The sequence below is a fragment of the Pristis pectinata genome, chromosome 22 (assembly GCF_009764475.1).
Source record: "Pristis pectinata isolate sPriPec2 chromosome 22, sPriPec2.1.pri, whole genome shotgun sequence".
In the NCBI taxonomy this organism is placed as follows: Eukaryota; Metazoa; Chordata; class Chondrichthyes; order Rhinopristiformes; family Pristidae; genus Pristis; species Pristis pectinata.
Window position 1 is genome coordinate 31903767 of NC_067426.1, and position 15789 is coordinate 31919555.

The 15789-nt window shown below is 44.1% G+C and overlaps 1 protein-coding gene across 5 annotated transcripts in view; it reads right to left on the minus strand.

Annotated features, from left to right (window-relative positions):
- sh3d21 (SH3 domain containing 21) overlaps positions 1-15789 on the minus strand; it is a 104544-nt gene that overhangs the window by 38055 nt on the left and 50700 nt on the right. The window contains exons 9-16 of one of the 5 annotated variants that reach the window (XM_052036591.1): positions 15520-15615; positions 13326-13371; positions 11593-11687; positions 9980-10075; positions 9325-9370; positions 6320-6414; positions 4707-4802; positions 4052-4097 (exon numbers count right to left, since the gene is read on the minus strand). In XM_052036591.1, the coding sequence (XP_051892551.1) occupies positions 4052-4097; positions 4707-4802; positions 6320-6414; positions 9325-9370; positions 9980-10075; positions 11593-11687; positions 13326-13371; positions 15520-15615 (616 nt within the window). The remainder of the gene's footprint in view (positions 1-4051; positions 4098-4706; positions 4803-6319; positions 6415-9324; positions 9371-9979; positions 10076-11592; positions 11688-13325; positions 13372-15519; positions 15616-15789) is intronic. The other 4 variants (XM_052036595.1, XM_052036592.1, XM_052036593.1 and 1 more) reach the window with 4 other exon arrangements.

Below are 15789 nucleotides of genomic sequence, written 5' to 3' on the forward strand. Positions count from 1 at the left end.
CCAGATATCAACCACTCTCTATGTAAAAACTTATCTCTGAGATCTGCTTTAAAACTCCTTCCCTTCACCGGTGGGTTTCCAGAACTAGGAACAGTCCAATTCCCCACTCTGGGTGTCCATTGGGAGCGAGCCTGGTGGGCAAGAAGCTTGGGAACCAGGAGATATAATCAGGCTCTTCCTGGCTCACCAGTTATGCTATTGAGGCACTTACCTTCTCCTTGAAACATCCTCACCTCCATTCACTTGCCAGGTTTCCTAAGGAGTGGGAGACCTGGCTAACAACAGTTGAGTCTCAAAACCAGGTTGAATTGGAGGTGACAAACCTCATCAAAATATTCAAACCATCAAATTGTCCCTGGCAGTGATTGGCTGCCTCCCACTTTTCCTACCTCCACTACTCACAGAAGTCTGGGGAGAAGTTTCAGAAGTTGTTCATGACCCACTCATTTTAAGATGTTAAAATTTCCAGCTGAGGTCTAACAGATGCTTTCATGAGGTATAAAGGAATAAACTTGCAGTAACATTCTATTCCTTTATGAATCAAAGAAACTTCTGTGCTCTGTAACTACCTTCTCAATGTCTTGCTACATCTGCCCCCAGGCCTCTCTGTTCCTGCACTTGCTTTACAACGGTACAATTTACCAGTAAATTATTTCAAGATCTTGCACACCTGCAAACGCCTACTGGACCTCGTGTCCCTCCGAATCCTACACGTGGTTAGTGATGCATGTGTTCCAGTATGTCACAAGCCATTGGAGCGGTGACTAACACCAGGGTACCAGCGGCTGTGTGTTGCTGACCTCAGCTGTCTTGTGAAACTCGAGGCACAGAGAGGAAGTGGTTGCGTTCTATCTCAGCAAAATATAGGCAACCAATAGCCTGCAGCAGGACCTGCTGAGCAGATATTACAGGCGGTTGTAATAGTGAGAGATTCTGCTCACAGACGACCCAATAGAACTTGAAGGGGTACATTAGCCTCAGGAAGACTGGTAGGGGATGTGGCCAACATCTGCTGGTGTGTGATGTTTGCAGGACCCTATTTATAAGAGGAAGCCAAACGTGCATCTGCAACGTGTCCATGATCATGCCTCTGAACAAGAGAACGGTGTCTGTGGGCACCCTGTGTGGCAAATCAGGAAATGCAGGGCAGAGAGCTGGAAATGCAGGTCTGGGATGAAGACACAGATAACAAGATCTAGGTCAGCACAGAGTGTTCTAAACGTAGGGTACATCGAACATAGAAGATTACAGCAAAGGAACAGGCCCTTCAGCCCATGGTGTTGTGCTGAACTAATTAAGCTAATGACACATTATTGAACTAATCCCTTCTTCCTGCACATGGTCCATATCACTCCATTCTCTGCATATTCATGCGCCTATCTAAGAGCCTCTTAGCGCCTCTATCGTATCTGCTTCCACTACCACCCTTGGCAGCGCATTCCAGGCACTCACCGCTCTCTGTGTAAAAAAGCTGCCCTCCACATCTCTTTTGAACTGTCCCCGTCTCACCTTAAATGCATGCCCTCTAGTATTAGACATTTCGAGCCTGGGAAAAAGATACCGGCTGTCTACTCAATCTGTGCCTCTCATAATCTTATAAACTTTCATCAGGTCTCCCCTCAGCCTCCACTGCTCCAGAGAAAACAACAGTAGTGCAGATGGCACAGAGGTGGTGTAACCACAGGGTACATTGACGCAGCACTGTGGGTGATGCTATGGATGGGAAGTACAATCTGTTGACAAAGAGTATGTGGTGTAGACTGAGGATATCGCGTGCACACACAGTGTGTAGCAGACAGTGGGTACACTGGTGCAGTGTACTGTGGTGCAAGTGCAATGCTTGGTGAGATAGACAGAGCGTGTGTTGGTATAGACACAGAGTGCAGAGCAGTGGACAGTGTGTGGTAGTATAGGCAGTGGGTATAGTGGTGTCAATACAGAGTATAGTGGAAAAGTCCGTATCCGATGCTGTCGGGAGTGACGGTGTAGAAGCAGCTGAGGTCCAACAGAAGTTTTACTGAGGTGTAATAATGACCATGCATCAATGTTCTATTCCTCTAATAATTGAAGGATTCCGCAGGCTTGATAACTACCTTCTCCATTTGTCATACTACTTACTGTATTACCCCCAGGTCTGTCTATTCCTGCACAATCATACCAGCCATCATTAAGTTATTTCAAGAATGGATTCTGCGGATACAGGGTACAGTGCTGTGGACAGAGTGTTGTCTGGTTGGAGGGAGAAGGTGGTGCATTATGTGAATTGTGAGGGGAGGGGGAAGCCAATGCAGAGGATGAGGTCTTTCCTGACATGCCCTGGGTGCAGAGGGGTCAAGCTGCTCTGTGATCCCAAGCTGGATGTGGGAGATTGTGGAGCCAATCTGTGAACAACAGGTAGACCAACTGAGGTGCCAGGAATAAAAACATCACTTTCTTTCTTGCTATTTTTTTACACTTAAAAGAAGTTAATGCAGAGAAAAATATCCCTTATATCAACCAGAATTAACCTAAATGAAAGAAATTAATGACTTTCTAAAGTTAGCATGTCCCACATTCCCTCCCCACCCCAGAAGTACAATAAACATTCAACGCCCTTGACAATTGCATTTACATTTCATTTTTCATGTATCCAATAGCTCTTCCCCCTCCTACCAATAACTGAGGGTTGGGACAACCGACTGCTTAAGTTGGAAAACTCAAAGTTGCTATTGTATTTGGATTTGTTTGGTTTATAATCCTGGTGAAGGCCCTTCGTTCCAGAGGACTACTTTAGATTCAGTGCAGCTGTTCATTGAGTGATTGTCACTGTTCTACGTCAGATGTGTTCATATCTGGAAGTGTTTGATGGAGCAATTGAGATGGATGATAGTACTGTACACCTAACCTTGCTGTACTTGCCTTGGAGCACTTGCAGAGGTATCTAACCCTTGTAACTGTCCTAAGAGTAACCAACAGAGCAGTACAGAGAAAACTTTATTCTGTTATTTACCAAGTGCTGTAAGGATATTGAGAATGTTTGAATGGATGGTTCAGAAGGTTTCATTCCATACGTAAACCAAATTGTAGTCCCTTTGGGAGTGTTTAATGGGACAATATAGAATGACCTTTACGCAATGCAATCAGTGATATATCTGATTAAACAATGTTACCATCGATTTTGAATATAAACAGCTTGAAAATATCGCGATCTTCTATGTGGTCCCGCTCAGCAAATAGCTCTAACATAATAAACTTGCAATTTTCTGGATTTTGCTTTAATGTAGAACGTGTCCAAAACTTGATGGTTTACTTTGAACTCCTCCATTTCCTAGCCATGCGTCACAGGAGGATATCAGGTGGACATCAGGTCAATTGACCGTAAGCCCAACCGTCACCATTCAATAAATTCATGACTGTACTTCTCCATCAACATTTTCTCAACCACTGCTTTTATTACTTGTTAAATAAGTGTCTAAGTGGAGCGGAGGCGTAAAGGGATCTCAGTGTACAGACACAGAAATCATGAGAAGTAGCAACATATTAATAAGGACCAAGAAAAGCCAACCACACACGAGGGTTTCTTTCCAGAGGGGAAAAAAGAAAAGTAGACATGACAGACTTGTAGTAAATCTCAGTTGGTTGCACTTGGAGTACTGAGCACAGTTCTGGTCACCATTATTATATGAAAGGCATGAAGAAAGTACAAAATAATTCTTTAAGAATGGTGCCAGAAATGCAAGAATGAATAATCTGGAACTCATTCTCTTGAGAAGAGAAGACAGCCGAATCAGCTCCGTAAAAGTATGAATGCTTTTGACGGAATAGATACTTATAGATTGTGGTCATCAAGGAGTGCAGTATTTCTTAAATATTTTATTAACCAATATTCTATCAGTCTCAGTATTCAGTGAACTCATCAACTCAGAACCTATGGCTCTTTGGGAAAGAGAATTCCAAGGACACAAGTATTCCACACATTGACCAATGCAATCTGATCCTCGGCAGTTAGTTCCGATGAGTCTGCCTTAGCTGAGTTTAAAATGATGATTGGTATTAAGGTGACTTTACTTACAGATATCCGCATCCATCTCATCTCTTGGGGGAAGCTCCTTTTTCACCTGCGATATAAAATGCACAAAGGGAAAATAACTGATGAGAACGTGCCGTTTAGTCCCATTAACCTCACCCACCACTCCCTCACAGTCCATGCGCATTTTCTCTCGGGGACCGCTCGCATGTATTTAACCCCCTTTGGAAAGTATCTAAAGATGTATCTGGAAGAAACTGAGTGACCAGGTGAGTGTGTGTGGGAGAAGAACACCAGGGTGTGGGTTACCTGAGAATAGAAAATTCAATGTCAATACCATTGTGTAAGCTACACAAGCAGAACATATAATGTAAATGACATCTGATGTGATGTATATGAGGTGACCTGAATTTCCAGGTAGGCAATATTCTAGCACTCACTTTCTTTTATCCTTCTAAACCTTCTTTTCGTCAGTGATTCCATCCAGGAAGCCATCCAAAGAATTCAGGCAGCCCCCAGTGTGATTAATACATTCTGTACTAACACAATGTAACTGCACTGTGTAATGAATTGACCTGTACGATCGGTACGCAAGACAGGTTTTTCACTGTACCTCGGTACAAATGACAATAATGAACCAATACTAATATCAATACCAGTTCTGGAGATTCCACAATAAACAGGCAGGAAGAACGCTCACCTCTTTTGTACCTACATAAGGGACCACGTGGCTGTCTGGGAACAGTCCCTGGTTTCCATTCACACATCCTTCCCACCAGCCATCTTCAGCTGTGCCCTGTTAATGAATCATAAGCTGATGCTCAGGCAAGAATATGAGGAGGAGTTAAAAAATCGGCTGTCGCCAGACAGGTTGCTGTCAACGGCTTGTACAGTGAACATTTTTCTAACGGTTACTGAGAACCAATAACACTCAGAGACCCTGTCCAACGTGGTAGAATGTTTAGACTATCCCACTAACATATTTTAACTTGTGTTTGCAGCTACTTCCAAAATTAAACAAATTTATAAAATTAAAAACATTCAACTGAGCTTTTGGTCACACATCATCGTATCTCTTTCTTTGATTCAGTGCTTAATGTTTTGAATTTGAACCTTTTGTGAAAGTTTCTGGTGTTGAATATGCTGTAGAACTCCAAGCTGCTACTGAGGCCATTGCTTGAAGGAAATACAAGGTGGCATCGCTTCACATCTACGGCGTGGTGTCTGCTTCAGTGAACTCCGACAGCCCGGCGCTGGACACCGCACACACTGAGCTCCCACACCAGCAACAATGAGGCACTCAGCTCCCCTGCTCTTCAACAGGATGTTCACCACATCTCAAATATCCTGAGATTCAGGAGAGACACTTGAAAACGTTGACAATGTACCACCACATCATCGTTGTCACCAGACATGTTTCCAGTTTGACGTCCTTATTCCGTCCTCTACACACTCAGCTTGCCCAATATTCCTGCACTCATACCTTAACATTCTCTCAGTCGCGTTCTTCTAACCTCTTTGCTGGCCAACCTCATTTTCCAGTCTCCAGACTGATTTCAAAACTGTTATCCTTATCTACAAATCCCTCATTTGGTATCGTCCACACCTCCATCACACACTTTCTAAAGCGTTCCTTGTTGGGCCTGCTTCATAACCTTTCTCCTTTCCATTTATATGTTTATCACCACAAGGTCATCAGCAAACTGCTTCCACGCCCTCAAACAACAAACCTTTTCTCTGAAACTGCATTTTAAAAGTTTCTCTGACTCAATTTCTGGCCACCATGTTTATCCACTGAGATTGGATGTCCCATCCCAATTCTGAAGAAGGGACTCGACCCAGAATGCAGTATTTCCCTCCACAGATGCTGTCTGACCTGCTGAGTGTTTCCAGCATTTTCTGTTTTTGCTTTTATCCACTGTTTGGTTTTGGATTACTTTTTCATCTCCCCAAACTACTTTTGTGCCTTTTATTATATTAAAGACTATCAATGAGACCAAGTTTAAACCTGACTGACCTTCTCAGTTCTGCCCTTAACAAAGTCAGTACAGCCAAGTGCCTTTTTGATGGGGCCACTCATGTATCAATGGCAGTGTCTTCACCTCTCCAGCAGCCCCTACAGCACTGAACAATGGATTGTATCCCAACATATTCAACTTGAAGCAAAGTTCCCTCCTGTCAAGATTTTTCTCCAATCATTGGAAAATTGTTCTGCAGAGGACTTGACCTCAGATGTGTATTTGTCTTTTATTTTGAGGTTATTTGTAATACATTTCCTCAAAGTTTTTGTGACACGACAGAGAGAATGATTACCTTTTCTAACACTAGAACGACATCTCCTTTGTGCAGACTGAGTTCATCCTCGGTTCTTGCAACGTAGTCAGACACTGCCTCATAGTACTCCTTGGCTGAAAGGAATGATTATCCATTAAAACACAGTTGCCTAGAACTGATTCCGTGTGCGAAAAGTGCATTCGCTAGGTGATGCATGGTGGACTTCTCATCGTGCAGTCATCTGGTGCCTGGAGAGGCTTGAGGGTGGCAGAAGGGTGATGGAAGGGTAGAAGGGTTGGGGCAAAGGTCAGCTGCCATGTTAGGTTGGGTGTAGGATTGGTCGTAGTGAAGGTGGATCATTAGTTGAGGGGTGTGATGGGTGGTCAGGGACGGTCGGATCAGGTTGGCCACTCAGTGTGTGCAGGACGGTTCGGGAGCTTGCGATTGACAGGAGTGGTCATTTTGGAAGCTGCGTTAAAGGAGAATCAGGTTCCCAATGTTCCCTGGGGCATGTCTGGAGCTCTCCAGGATTTGTGCAGGAGATGCATGTAGGGGCCAGAATGAAGATTACAAACTTTAAGCAACTTATGTAATGTCACTGATTTTCATTTATGTTTCCTTTTTCACTGGATTAAGCATGTGCAAGGCACGACACAATACAATTTCTAAGCAAGTAACCCTTAATACATTTAATCTTCCATTTATTTGGGGAGGGGTGGGCGTGACACATTGCTCTCTCCTGATTTAAATTGGTAACAGCAGGTCTTACATTTGACTTCAACCCTGGAGAATAAGGTAGATACAGCTCTGTGTAGAGTGTGTTGGTGTTGAAACAGCGTTCAGTGCTGTGGACAGTAAGTTGGTGTAGACACAGGGTGCAGTGTTGTGGTCAGTGTGTTGGTGTAGACACAGCGTACAGTGTGTGGGCATTGTGTGGTGTAGACACAGGGTACAGTGCTGTGGACAGAATGTTGGCTGGTTGGAGGGAGAAGGTGGTGCATTATATGAATTGTGATGGGAGGGGGGGAAGCCAATGCAGAGGATGAGGTCTTTCCTGACATGCCCTGGGTGCAAAGGGGTCAAGCTGCTCTGTGAAACCAAGCTGGATGTGGGAGATTGTGGAGCCAATCTGTGAACAACAGGTAGACCAACTGAGGTGCCGGGAATAAAAACATCACTTTCTTTCTTGCTTTTTTTTTACATTTAAAGGAAGTTAATGCAGAGAAAAATATCCCTTATATCAACCAGAATTAACCTAAATGAAAGAAATTAATGACTTTCTAAGGTTAGCACGTCCCACATTCCCTCCCCACCCCAGAAGTACAATAAACATTCAACGCCCTTGACAATTGCATTTACATTTCATTTTTCATGTATCCAATAGCTCTTCCCCCTCCTACCAATAACTGAGGGTTGGGACAACCGACTGCTTAAGTTGGAAAATTCATAGTTGCTATTGTATTTGGATTTGTTTGGTTTATAATCCTGGTGAAGGCCCTTCGTTCCAGAGGCCTACTTTAGATTCAGTGCAGCTGTTCATTGAACGATTGTCACTGTTCTACGTCAGATATGTTCATATCTGGAAGTGTTTGATGGGCAATGGAGATGGATGGTAGTACTCTACACCTAACCTTGCTATACTTGCCTTGGAGCACTTGCAGAGGTATCTAACCCTTGTAACTGTCCTAAGAGTAACCAACAGAGCAGTACAGAGAGAACTTCATTCTGTTATTTACCAAGTGCTGTAAGGATATTGGGAATGTTTAAATGGATAGTTCAGAAGGTTTCTGAAGGAGTTCTGTTTAGAGTTTTTACATTCTCTCCATGTCTGCATGGGTTTCCTCCGGGTGCTCCGGTTTCCTCCCACATTCCAAAGACGTACAGGTTAGGAAGTTGTGGGCATGCCATGTTGGCACTGGAAGCGTGGTGACACTTGCGGGCTGCCCCCAGAACACTCCACGCAAAAGATGCATTTCACTGTATGTTTCAATGTACATGTGACTAATAAAGAGATCTTTAAAAAATCTTACCTTCATTCCATACATAAACCAAATTGTAATCCCTTTGGGAGTGTTTAATGGGACAATATAGAATGACCTTTACGCAATGCAATCAGTGATATATCTGATTAAACAATGTTACCATCGATTTTGAATATAAACAGCTTGAAAATATCGCGATCTTCTATGTGGTTCCGCTCAGCAAATAGCTCTAACATAATAAACTTGCAATTTTCTGGATTTTGCTTTAATGTAGAACGTGTCCAAAACTTGATGGTTTACTTTGAACTCCTCCATTTCCTAGCCATGCGTCACAGGAGGATATCAGGTGGACATCAGGTCAATTGACCGTAAGCCCAACCGTCACCATTCAATAAATTCATGACTGTACTTCTCCATCAACATTTTCTCAACCACTGCTTTTATTACTTGTTAAATAAGTGTCTAAGTGGAGCGGAGGCGTAAAGGGATCTCAGTGTACAGACACAGAAATCATGAGAAGTAGCAACATATTAATAAGGACCAAAAAAAGCCAACCACACACGAGAGTTTCTTTCCAGAGGGGAAAAAAGAAAAGTAGACATGACAGACTTGTAGTAAATCTCAGTTGGTTGCACTTGGAGTACTGAGCACAGTTCTGGTCACCATTATTATATGAAAGGCATGAAGAAAGTACAAAATAATTCTTTAAGAATGGTGCCAGAAATGCAAGAATGAATAATCTGGAACTCATTCTCTTGAGAAGAGAAGACAGCCGAATCAGCTCCGTAAAAGTATGAATGCTTTTGACGGAATAGATACTTATAGATTGTGGTCATCAAGGAGTGCAGTATTTCTTAAATATTTTATTAACCAATATTCTATCAGTCTCAGTATTCAGTGAACTCATCAACTCAGAACCTATGGCTCTTTGGGAAAGAGAATTCCAAGGACACAAGTATTCCACACATTGACCAATGCAATCTGATCCTCGGCAGTTAGTTCCGATGAGTCTGCCTTAGCTGAGTTTAAAATGATGATTGGTATTAAGGTGACTTTACTTACAGATATCCGCATCCATCTCATCTCTTGGGGGAAGCTCCTTTTTCACCTGCGATATAAAATGCACAAAGGGAAAATAACTGATGAGAACGTGCCGTTTAGTCCCATTAACCTCACCCACCACTCCCTCACAGTCCATGCGCATTTTCTCTCGGGGACCGCTCGCATGTATTTAACCCCCTTTGGAAAGTATCTAAAGATGTATCTGGAAGAAACTGAGTGACCAGGTGAGTGTGTGTGGGAGAAGAACACCAGGGTGTGGGTTACCTGAGAATAGAAAATTCAATGTCAATACCATTGTGTAAGCTACACAAGCAGAACATATAATGTAAATGACATCTGATGTGATGTATATGAGGTGACCTGAATTTCCAGGTAGGCAATATTCTAGCACTCACTTTCTTTTATCCTTCTAAACCTTCTTTTCGTCAGTGATTCCATCCAGGAAGCCATCCAAAGAATTCAGGCAGCCCCCAGTGTGATTAATACATTCTGTACTAACACAATGTAACTGCACTGTGTAATGAATTGACCTGTACGATCGGTACGCAAGACAGGTTTTTCACTGTACCTCGGTACAAATGACAATAATGAACCAATACTAATATCAATACCAGTTCTGGAGATTCCACAATAAACAGGCAGGAAGAACGCTCACCTCTTTTGTACCTACATAAGGGACCACGTGGCTGTCTGGGAACAGTCCCTGGTTTCCATTCACACATCCTTCCCACCAGCCATCTTCAGCTGTGCCCTGTTAATGAATCATAAGCTGATGCTCAGGCAAGAATATGAGGAGGAGTTAAAAAATCGGCTGTCGCCAGACAGGTTGCTGTCAACGGCTTGTACAGTGAACATTTTTCTAACGGTTACTGAGAACCAATAACACTCAGAGACCCTGTCCAACGTGGTAGAATGTTTAGACTATCCCACTAACATATTTTAACTTGTGTTTGCAGCTACTTCCAAAATTAAACAAATTTATAAAATTAAAAACATTCAACTGAGCTTTTGGTCACACATCATCGTATCTCTTTCTTTGATTCAGTGCTTAATGTTTTGAATTTGAACCTTTTGTGAAAGTTTCTGGTGTTGAATATGCTGTAGAACTCCAAGCTGCTACTGAGGCCATTGCTTGAAGGAAATACAAGGTGGCATCGCTTCACATCTACGGCGTGGTGTCTGCTTCAGTGAACTCCGACAGCCCGGCGCTGGACACCGCACACACTGAGCTCCCACACCAGCAACAATGAGGCACTCAGCTCCCCTGCTCTTCAACAGGATGTTCACCACATCTCAAATATCCTGAGATTCAGGAGAGACACTTGAAAACGTTGACAATGTACCACCACATCATCGTTGTCACCAGACATGTTTCCAGTTTGACGTCCTTATTCCGTCCTCTACACACTCAGCTTGCCCAATATTCCTGCACTCATACCTTAACATTCTCTCAGTCGCGTTCTTCTAACCTCTTTGCTGGCCAACCTCATTTTCCAGTCTCCAGACTGATTTCAAAACTGTTATCCTTATCTACAAATCCCTCATTTGGTATCGTCCACACCTCCATCACACACTTTCTAAAGCGTTCCTTGTTGGGCCTGCTTCATAACCTTTCTCCTTTCCATTTATATGTTTATCACCACAAGGTCACCAGCAAACTGCTTCCACGCCCTCAAACAACAAACCTTTTCTCTGAAACTGCATTTTAAAAGCTTCTCTGACTCAATTTCTGGCCACCATGTTTATCCACTGAGATTGGATGTCCCATCCCAATTCTGAAGAAGGGACTCGACCCAGAATGCAGTATTTCCCTCCACAGATGCTGTCTGACCTGCTGAGTGTTTCCAGCATTTTCTGTTTTTGCTTTTATCCACTGTTTGGTTTTGGATTACTTTTTCATCTCCCCAAACTACTTTTGTGCCTTTTATTATATTAAAGACTATCAATGAGACCAAGTTTAAACCTGACTGACCTTCTCAGTTCTGCCCTTAACAAAGTCAGTACAGCCAAGTGCCTTTTTGATGGGGCCACTCATGTATCAATGGCAGTGTCTTCACCTCTCCAGCAGCGCCTACAGCACTGAACAATGGATTGTATCCCAACATATTCAACTTGAAGCAAAGTTCCCTCCTGTCAAGATTTTTCTCCAATCATTGGAAAATTGTCCTGCAGAGGACTTGACCTCAGATGTGTATTTGTCTTTTATTTTGAGGTTATTTGTAATACATTTCCTCAAAGTTTTTGTGACACGACAGAGAGAATGATTACCTTTTCTAACACTAGAACGACATCTCCTTTGTGCAGACTGAGTTCATCCTCGGTTCTTGCAACGTAGTCAGACACTGCCTCATAGTACTCCTTGGCTGAAAGGAATGATTATCCATTAAAACACAGTTGCCTAGAACTGATTCAGTGCGCGAAAAGTGCATTCGCTAGATGATTCACTGTGGACTTCTCATTGTTACGGATTAGGTTGCTATTTGGTGAATGTCTCTTTAAGATATTGTACAGGAGTGTGTGTGTGTGTGTGGTGTCATTACGACAACAGCGGAACATAACGACATGCTGACGTTTTGGTTTAGTCAGAAAAGAGAGAGAGAGGGAGAGAGATGCTGCCTGCTGGTCTCTGTATCAATAGATGAAGAACAATAACTGTGTCTGTCACTACAATCCACGTATGGATTTTTGGAGCAATCCAGTGAAGTCCACTTTGTCGTAGAAGAAAACAGGTATTTCTGTGATGGCCATGTCTCGAATGCCTTTCGGGGTGGCAGATACTTCGGAACAAAGCAGTGGAGATCATCAGTGACTGAGGTGTCATATGGGTTCCATCTTGGAACATTTGGATTTCGTAACTTCTCTCTATTTTCTCTCTACATTTCCTCTTCAGGTGGTTTTGCAAAAGCCTTTGCTCACGTTTCACCTTATGGCTTGCTGAACCGAACTTTGAGAACTATTCCTGGACTTGGAGTTTGGGAATTTGCCACACGCACACTTCGAGTTTAGTTTTGGGATTAATGTTTAATATCTAACATTTTTACTTTTCTTATTATCATAAGTAGTTATTAATAAAATAGTTTCTAACACTTATACATGACTCAGTGTTCTTCTTTTGTTGCTGGTACGTAACAAATTCGTGCAGTCATCTGGGGTTAGGGGAGCCTTGAGGGTGGCAGAAGGGTGATGGAAGGGTAGAAGGGTTGGGGCAAAGGTCAGCTGCCATGTTAGGTTGGGTGTAGGATTGGTCGTAGTGAAGGTGGATCATTAGTTGAGGGGTGTGATGGGTGGTCAGGGACGGTCGGATCAGGTTGGCCACTCAGTGTGTGCAGGACAGGTCAGGAGCTTGCGATTGACAGGAGTGGTCATTTTGGAAGCTGCCTTAAAGGAGAATCAGATTCCCAATGTTCCCTGGGACACCTACAGGGAGGCTCCATTAAGCCACTCTTGCTTTGGTAAGAGTAGCTCATTGCTTGGGTGAACTGTTGCAAATCCTGGGCTTGACGGCCTGGGGCATGTCTGGAGCCCTCCAGGATTTGTGCAGGAGATGCATGTAGGGGCCAGAATGAAGATTACAAACTTTGAGCAACTTATGTAATGTCACTGATTTTCATTTATGTTTCCTTTTTCACTAGATTAAACATGTGCAAGGCACAACACAATCCAATTTCTAAGCAAGTAACCCTTAATACATTTAATCTTCCATTTATTTGGTGAGTGGTGGGTGCGACACATTGCTCTTTCCTGATTTAAATTGGTAATGGCGGGGTCTTACATTTGACTTCAACCCTGGAGAATAAGGTATATACAGCTCTGTGTAGAGTGTGTTGGTGTTGAAACAGCATTCAGTGCTGTGGACAGTAAGTTGGTGTAGACACAGGGTACAGTGTGTGGGCAGTGTGTTGGTGTAGTCTGATGCAACCTGATCCCAGACAGTAAGTTATGATGGGTCTGCCTTTTAACTGAGGTTAAAATGATGATTGGCATTAAGTGGCTTTACTTACAGATATCCGCCTCTGTCACATCTCTTGGCGGAAGCTCCTTTTTCACCTGCGATATAAAATGCACAAAGGTAAAAGAATTGATAAGAATGTGCCACTTAGTCCATTAACCCCACCTACCACTCCCTATTCTCTCGTGGGGACTCCCCGTATGCATTTAACCCTCTTTGGTAAGTATCGAAAGATGTACCTGGAAGTATTATCCTGCCTCTCATTTGCACTATTCAACCATGGTTCCCTGAGCTCCAGAGACAATGTCTGCTATCTCCCTGAACACGCTCATCAATGTTTCTAGTTTAGTTTGATTGTTAACATTTTAATTCACCACCCGCTACTCAGATTGGGAATGCGTGCTGTAAAGTTAGTTTGAGTTAGTTTGTCAGATTGCAGGTTTGAGGATGGAGCCACGTAACAAACTGCTGGAGGAACATTGCAGGTCAAGCAGCATCTGTGGGGGCAAAGGGATGGTCAACGTTTCAGGTTGGGAGACCATGCATCAGGACTGAGAGTGGAGAGGGAAGATGGACAATATTTGGGAGTGAGAGGGAGAGGGGAGACAGAGGCTGGTAGGTAACAGGTGGAAAGAGATAAGGAAGGAAACACTGGGCAGATGGAGCCTTACTGGGGAGAGGAGGGGGAAGGTCGAGACGGTGTCTGAAAGGTGATGTGGAATCAGATAAGGGAGGGGTCAAAGTCGAGTTTATTGTCGTCTGCACAAGTCCACGTGTGCACAGGTGCAATGAAAAACTTTCTTGCAGCAGCATCACAGGCGCAAAGCATCAGATAAACAGCATTCACAAGAAAACAAGTTAAACATAAAGTATACACAATTTTTACAAGAAAGAACACAATTAGAACTAGTTCAAAGCTGTAAGGGTTGTGCCGGTGGGTTTAAGAACCGAATGGATGACGGGTGGCTGGAACAAGATGGGGTAGGGGACAGGGAGGGTAGGCCAAGGGAGAAGAAGCCCGGGTGGACAGGTGTGTGGGTGATGGGCAGGTGTAACCAGGTGGGGCGGGGTAACGTCGAGGTAACCGTTGGAGGAGGGGGGAGTGTGGGCAGAGACCCTGGGGGGACCAGTGGAAAAAGGAAAGGAACATGAAGGAGAGGGTGAGGGGTTGAGGGGGGCGAGGGGTACCTGAAATTGGTAAATTCAATATTCACACCATCGGGCTGTGGGCTGCCCAAGTGGAATAAGAGGCTTTGCTGTTCTAGTCTGCATTTCGACTCAGTGGAGAAGGCTGAGGACTGACAGGTCGGTGTGGGAATGGGAAGGGGAGTTGAAACAACAGGTAACTGGAAGCTCGAGATGGCCATTGCGGATGGGGTGTAGGCGCTTGGCCAAGCGGTCGCCTGTTGTGTGCTTGTTCTCGCTGATGTAGGGGAGGCCACATCAAGAACACTGATTGTGATAGACCAGGTTGGAGGAGGTGCCTGTGAATCTCTGCCTCACCTGGAAGGGCTGCCTGAGGTCTCCAGATGGAGGTGAGGGAGGAGGTGTAGGGACAGGTGGTGGACCCCCTGTGGTTGCAGGGGATAGTGCCAGGGGATAGGGAGGGTGGGTGGGGAGGGATGAATGGAGTCACAGAGAGACTGGTCCCTATGGAGAGCATACGTATCCACCTGGGTTTCCTCCCCCTTGGTTCACCTTTCCTGTCCCCTCTCCCACCTGGCTGCATCTGTACATCATCCCCTACCTCACCAGGTTCCACCTCTCATCTGCCAGCCCCTGTCTCACCCCTCCCTCTCACCACTTTTTACTGGCTACTTTCCCTCTACACTCTCTGTCCTGATGCAGGGTCTCAACCCAAAATGTCAACTATCCCTTTGCCTCCACAGATGCTGCCTGATACAATGAATTTCTCCTGCAGTTTGATTTTGCTCAGGATTACAGCATCTGTACAGTCTCTTGCATCTCTACTCTGAAAATATGGGGGTGCACTAGGGTTCACCGCTCAAGGGCTGTGATCATACCTTGTACCATCACATAACAGGGCATACTGGAACCTCTAAGCTTTTGTGGGGTCCAATATTCTACCATTCATTTTTCATCATTCTCTCAGTCACATTCCTCTAAACCTTCTGAAGTATTCTTTCCATCAGTGATTCCATGCAGGAAGCCATCCAAAGAGCTCAGGCAGCCTCTCGTGCGATTCCTGGGTATTCCAACAATAAACAGGCAGGAAGAACACTCACCGCTTTTGTACTGACATAAGGGACCACGTAGTTGTCTGGGAACAGTCCCTGGTTTCCATTCACATATCCTTCCCACCAGCCATCTTCTCCTGTGTCCTGTTAATGAATCATAAGCTGATGCTCAGGCAAGAATATGAGGAGGAGTTACAAATCAGCTGTCGCCAGACAAGTTACTGCCGACGGCTTGTGTTGTAAATATTTTTCTAATGGTTCAATGAACAATCTGCTGTAGGAACTCACTGGGTCAAACAGCATCTGTAGGGGGAGAAG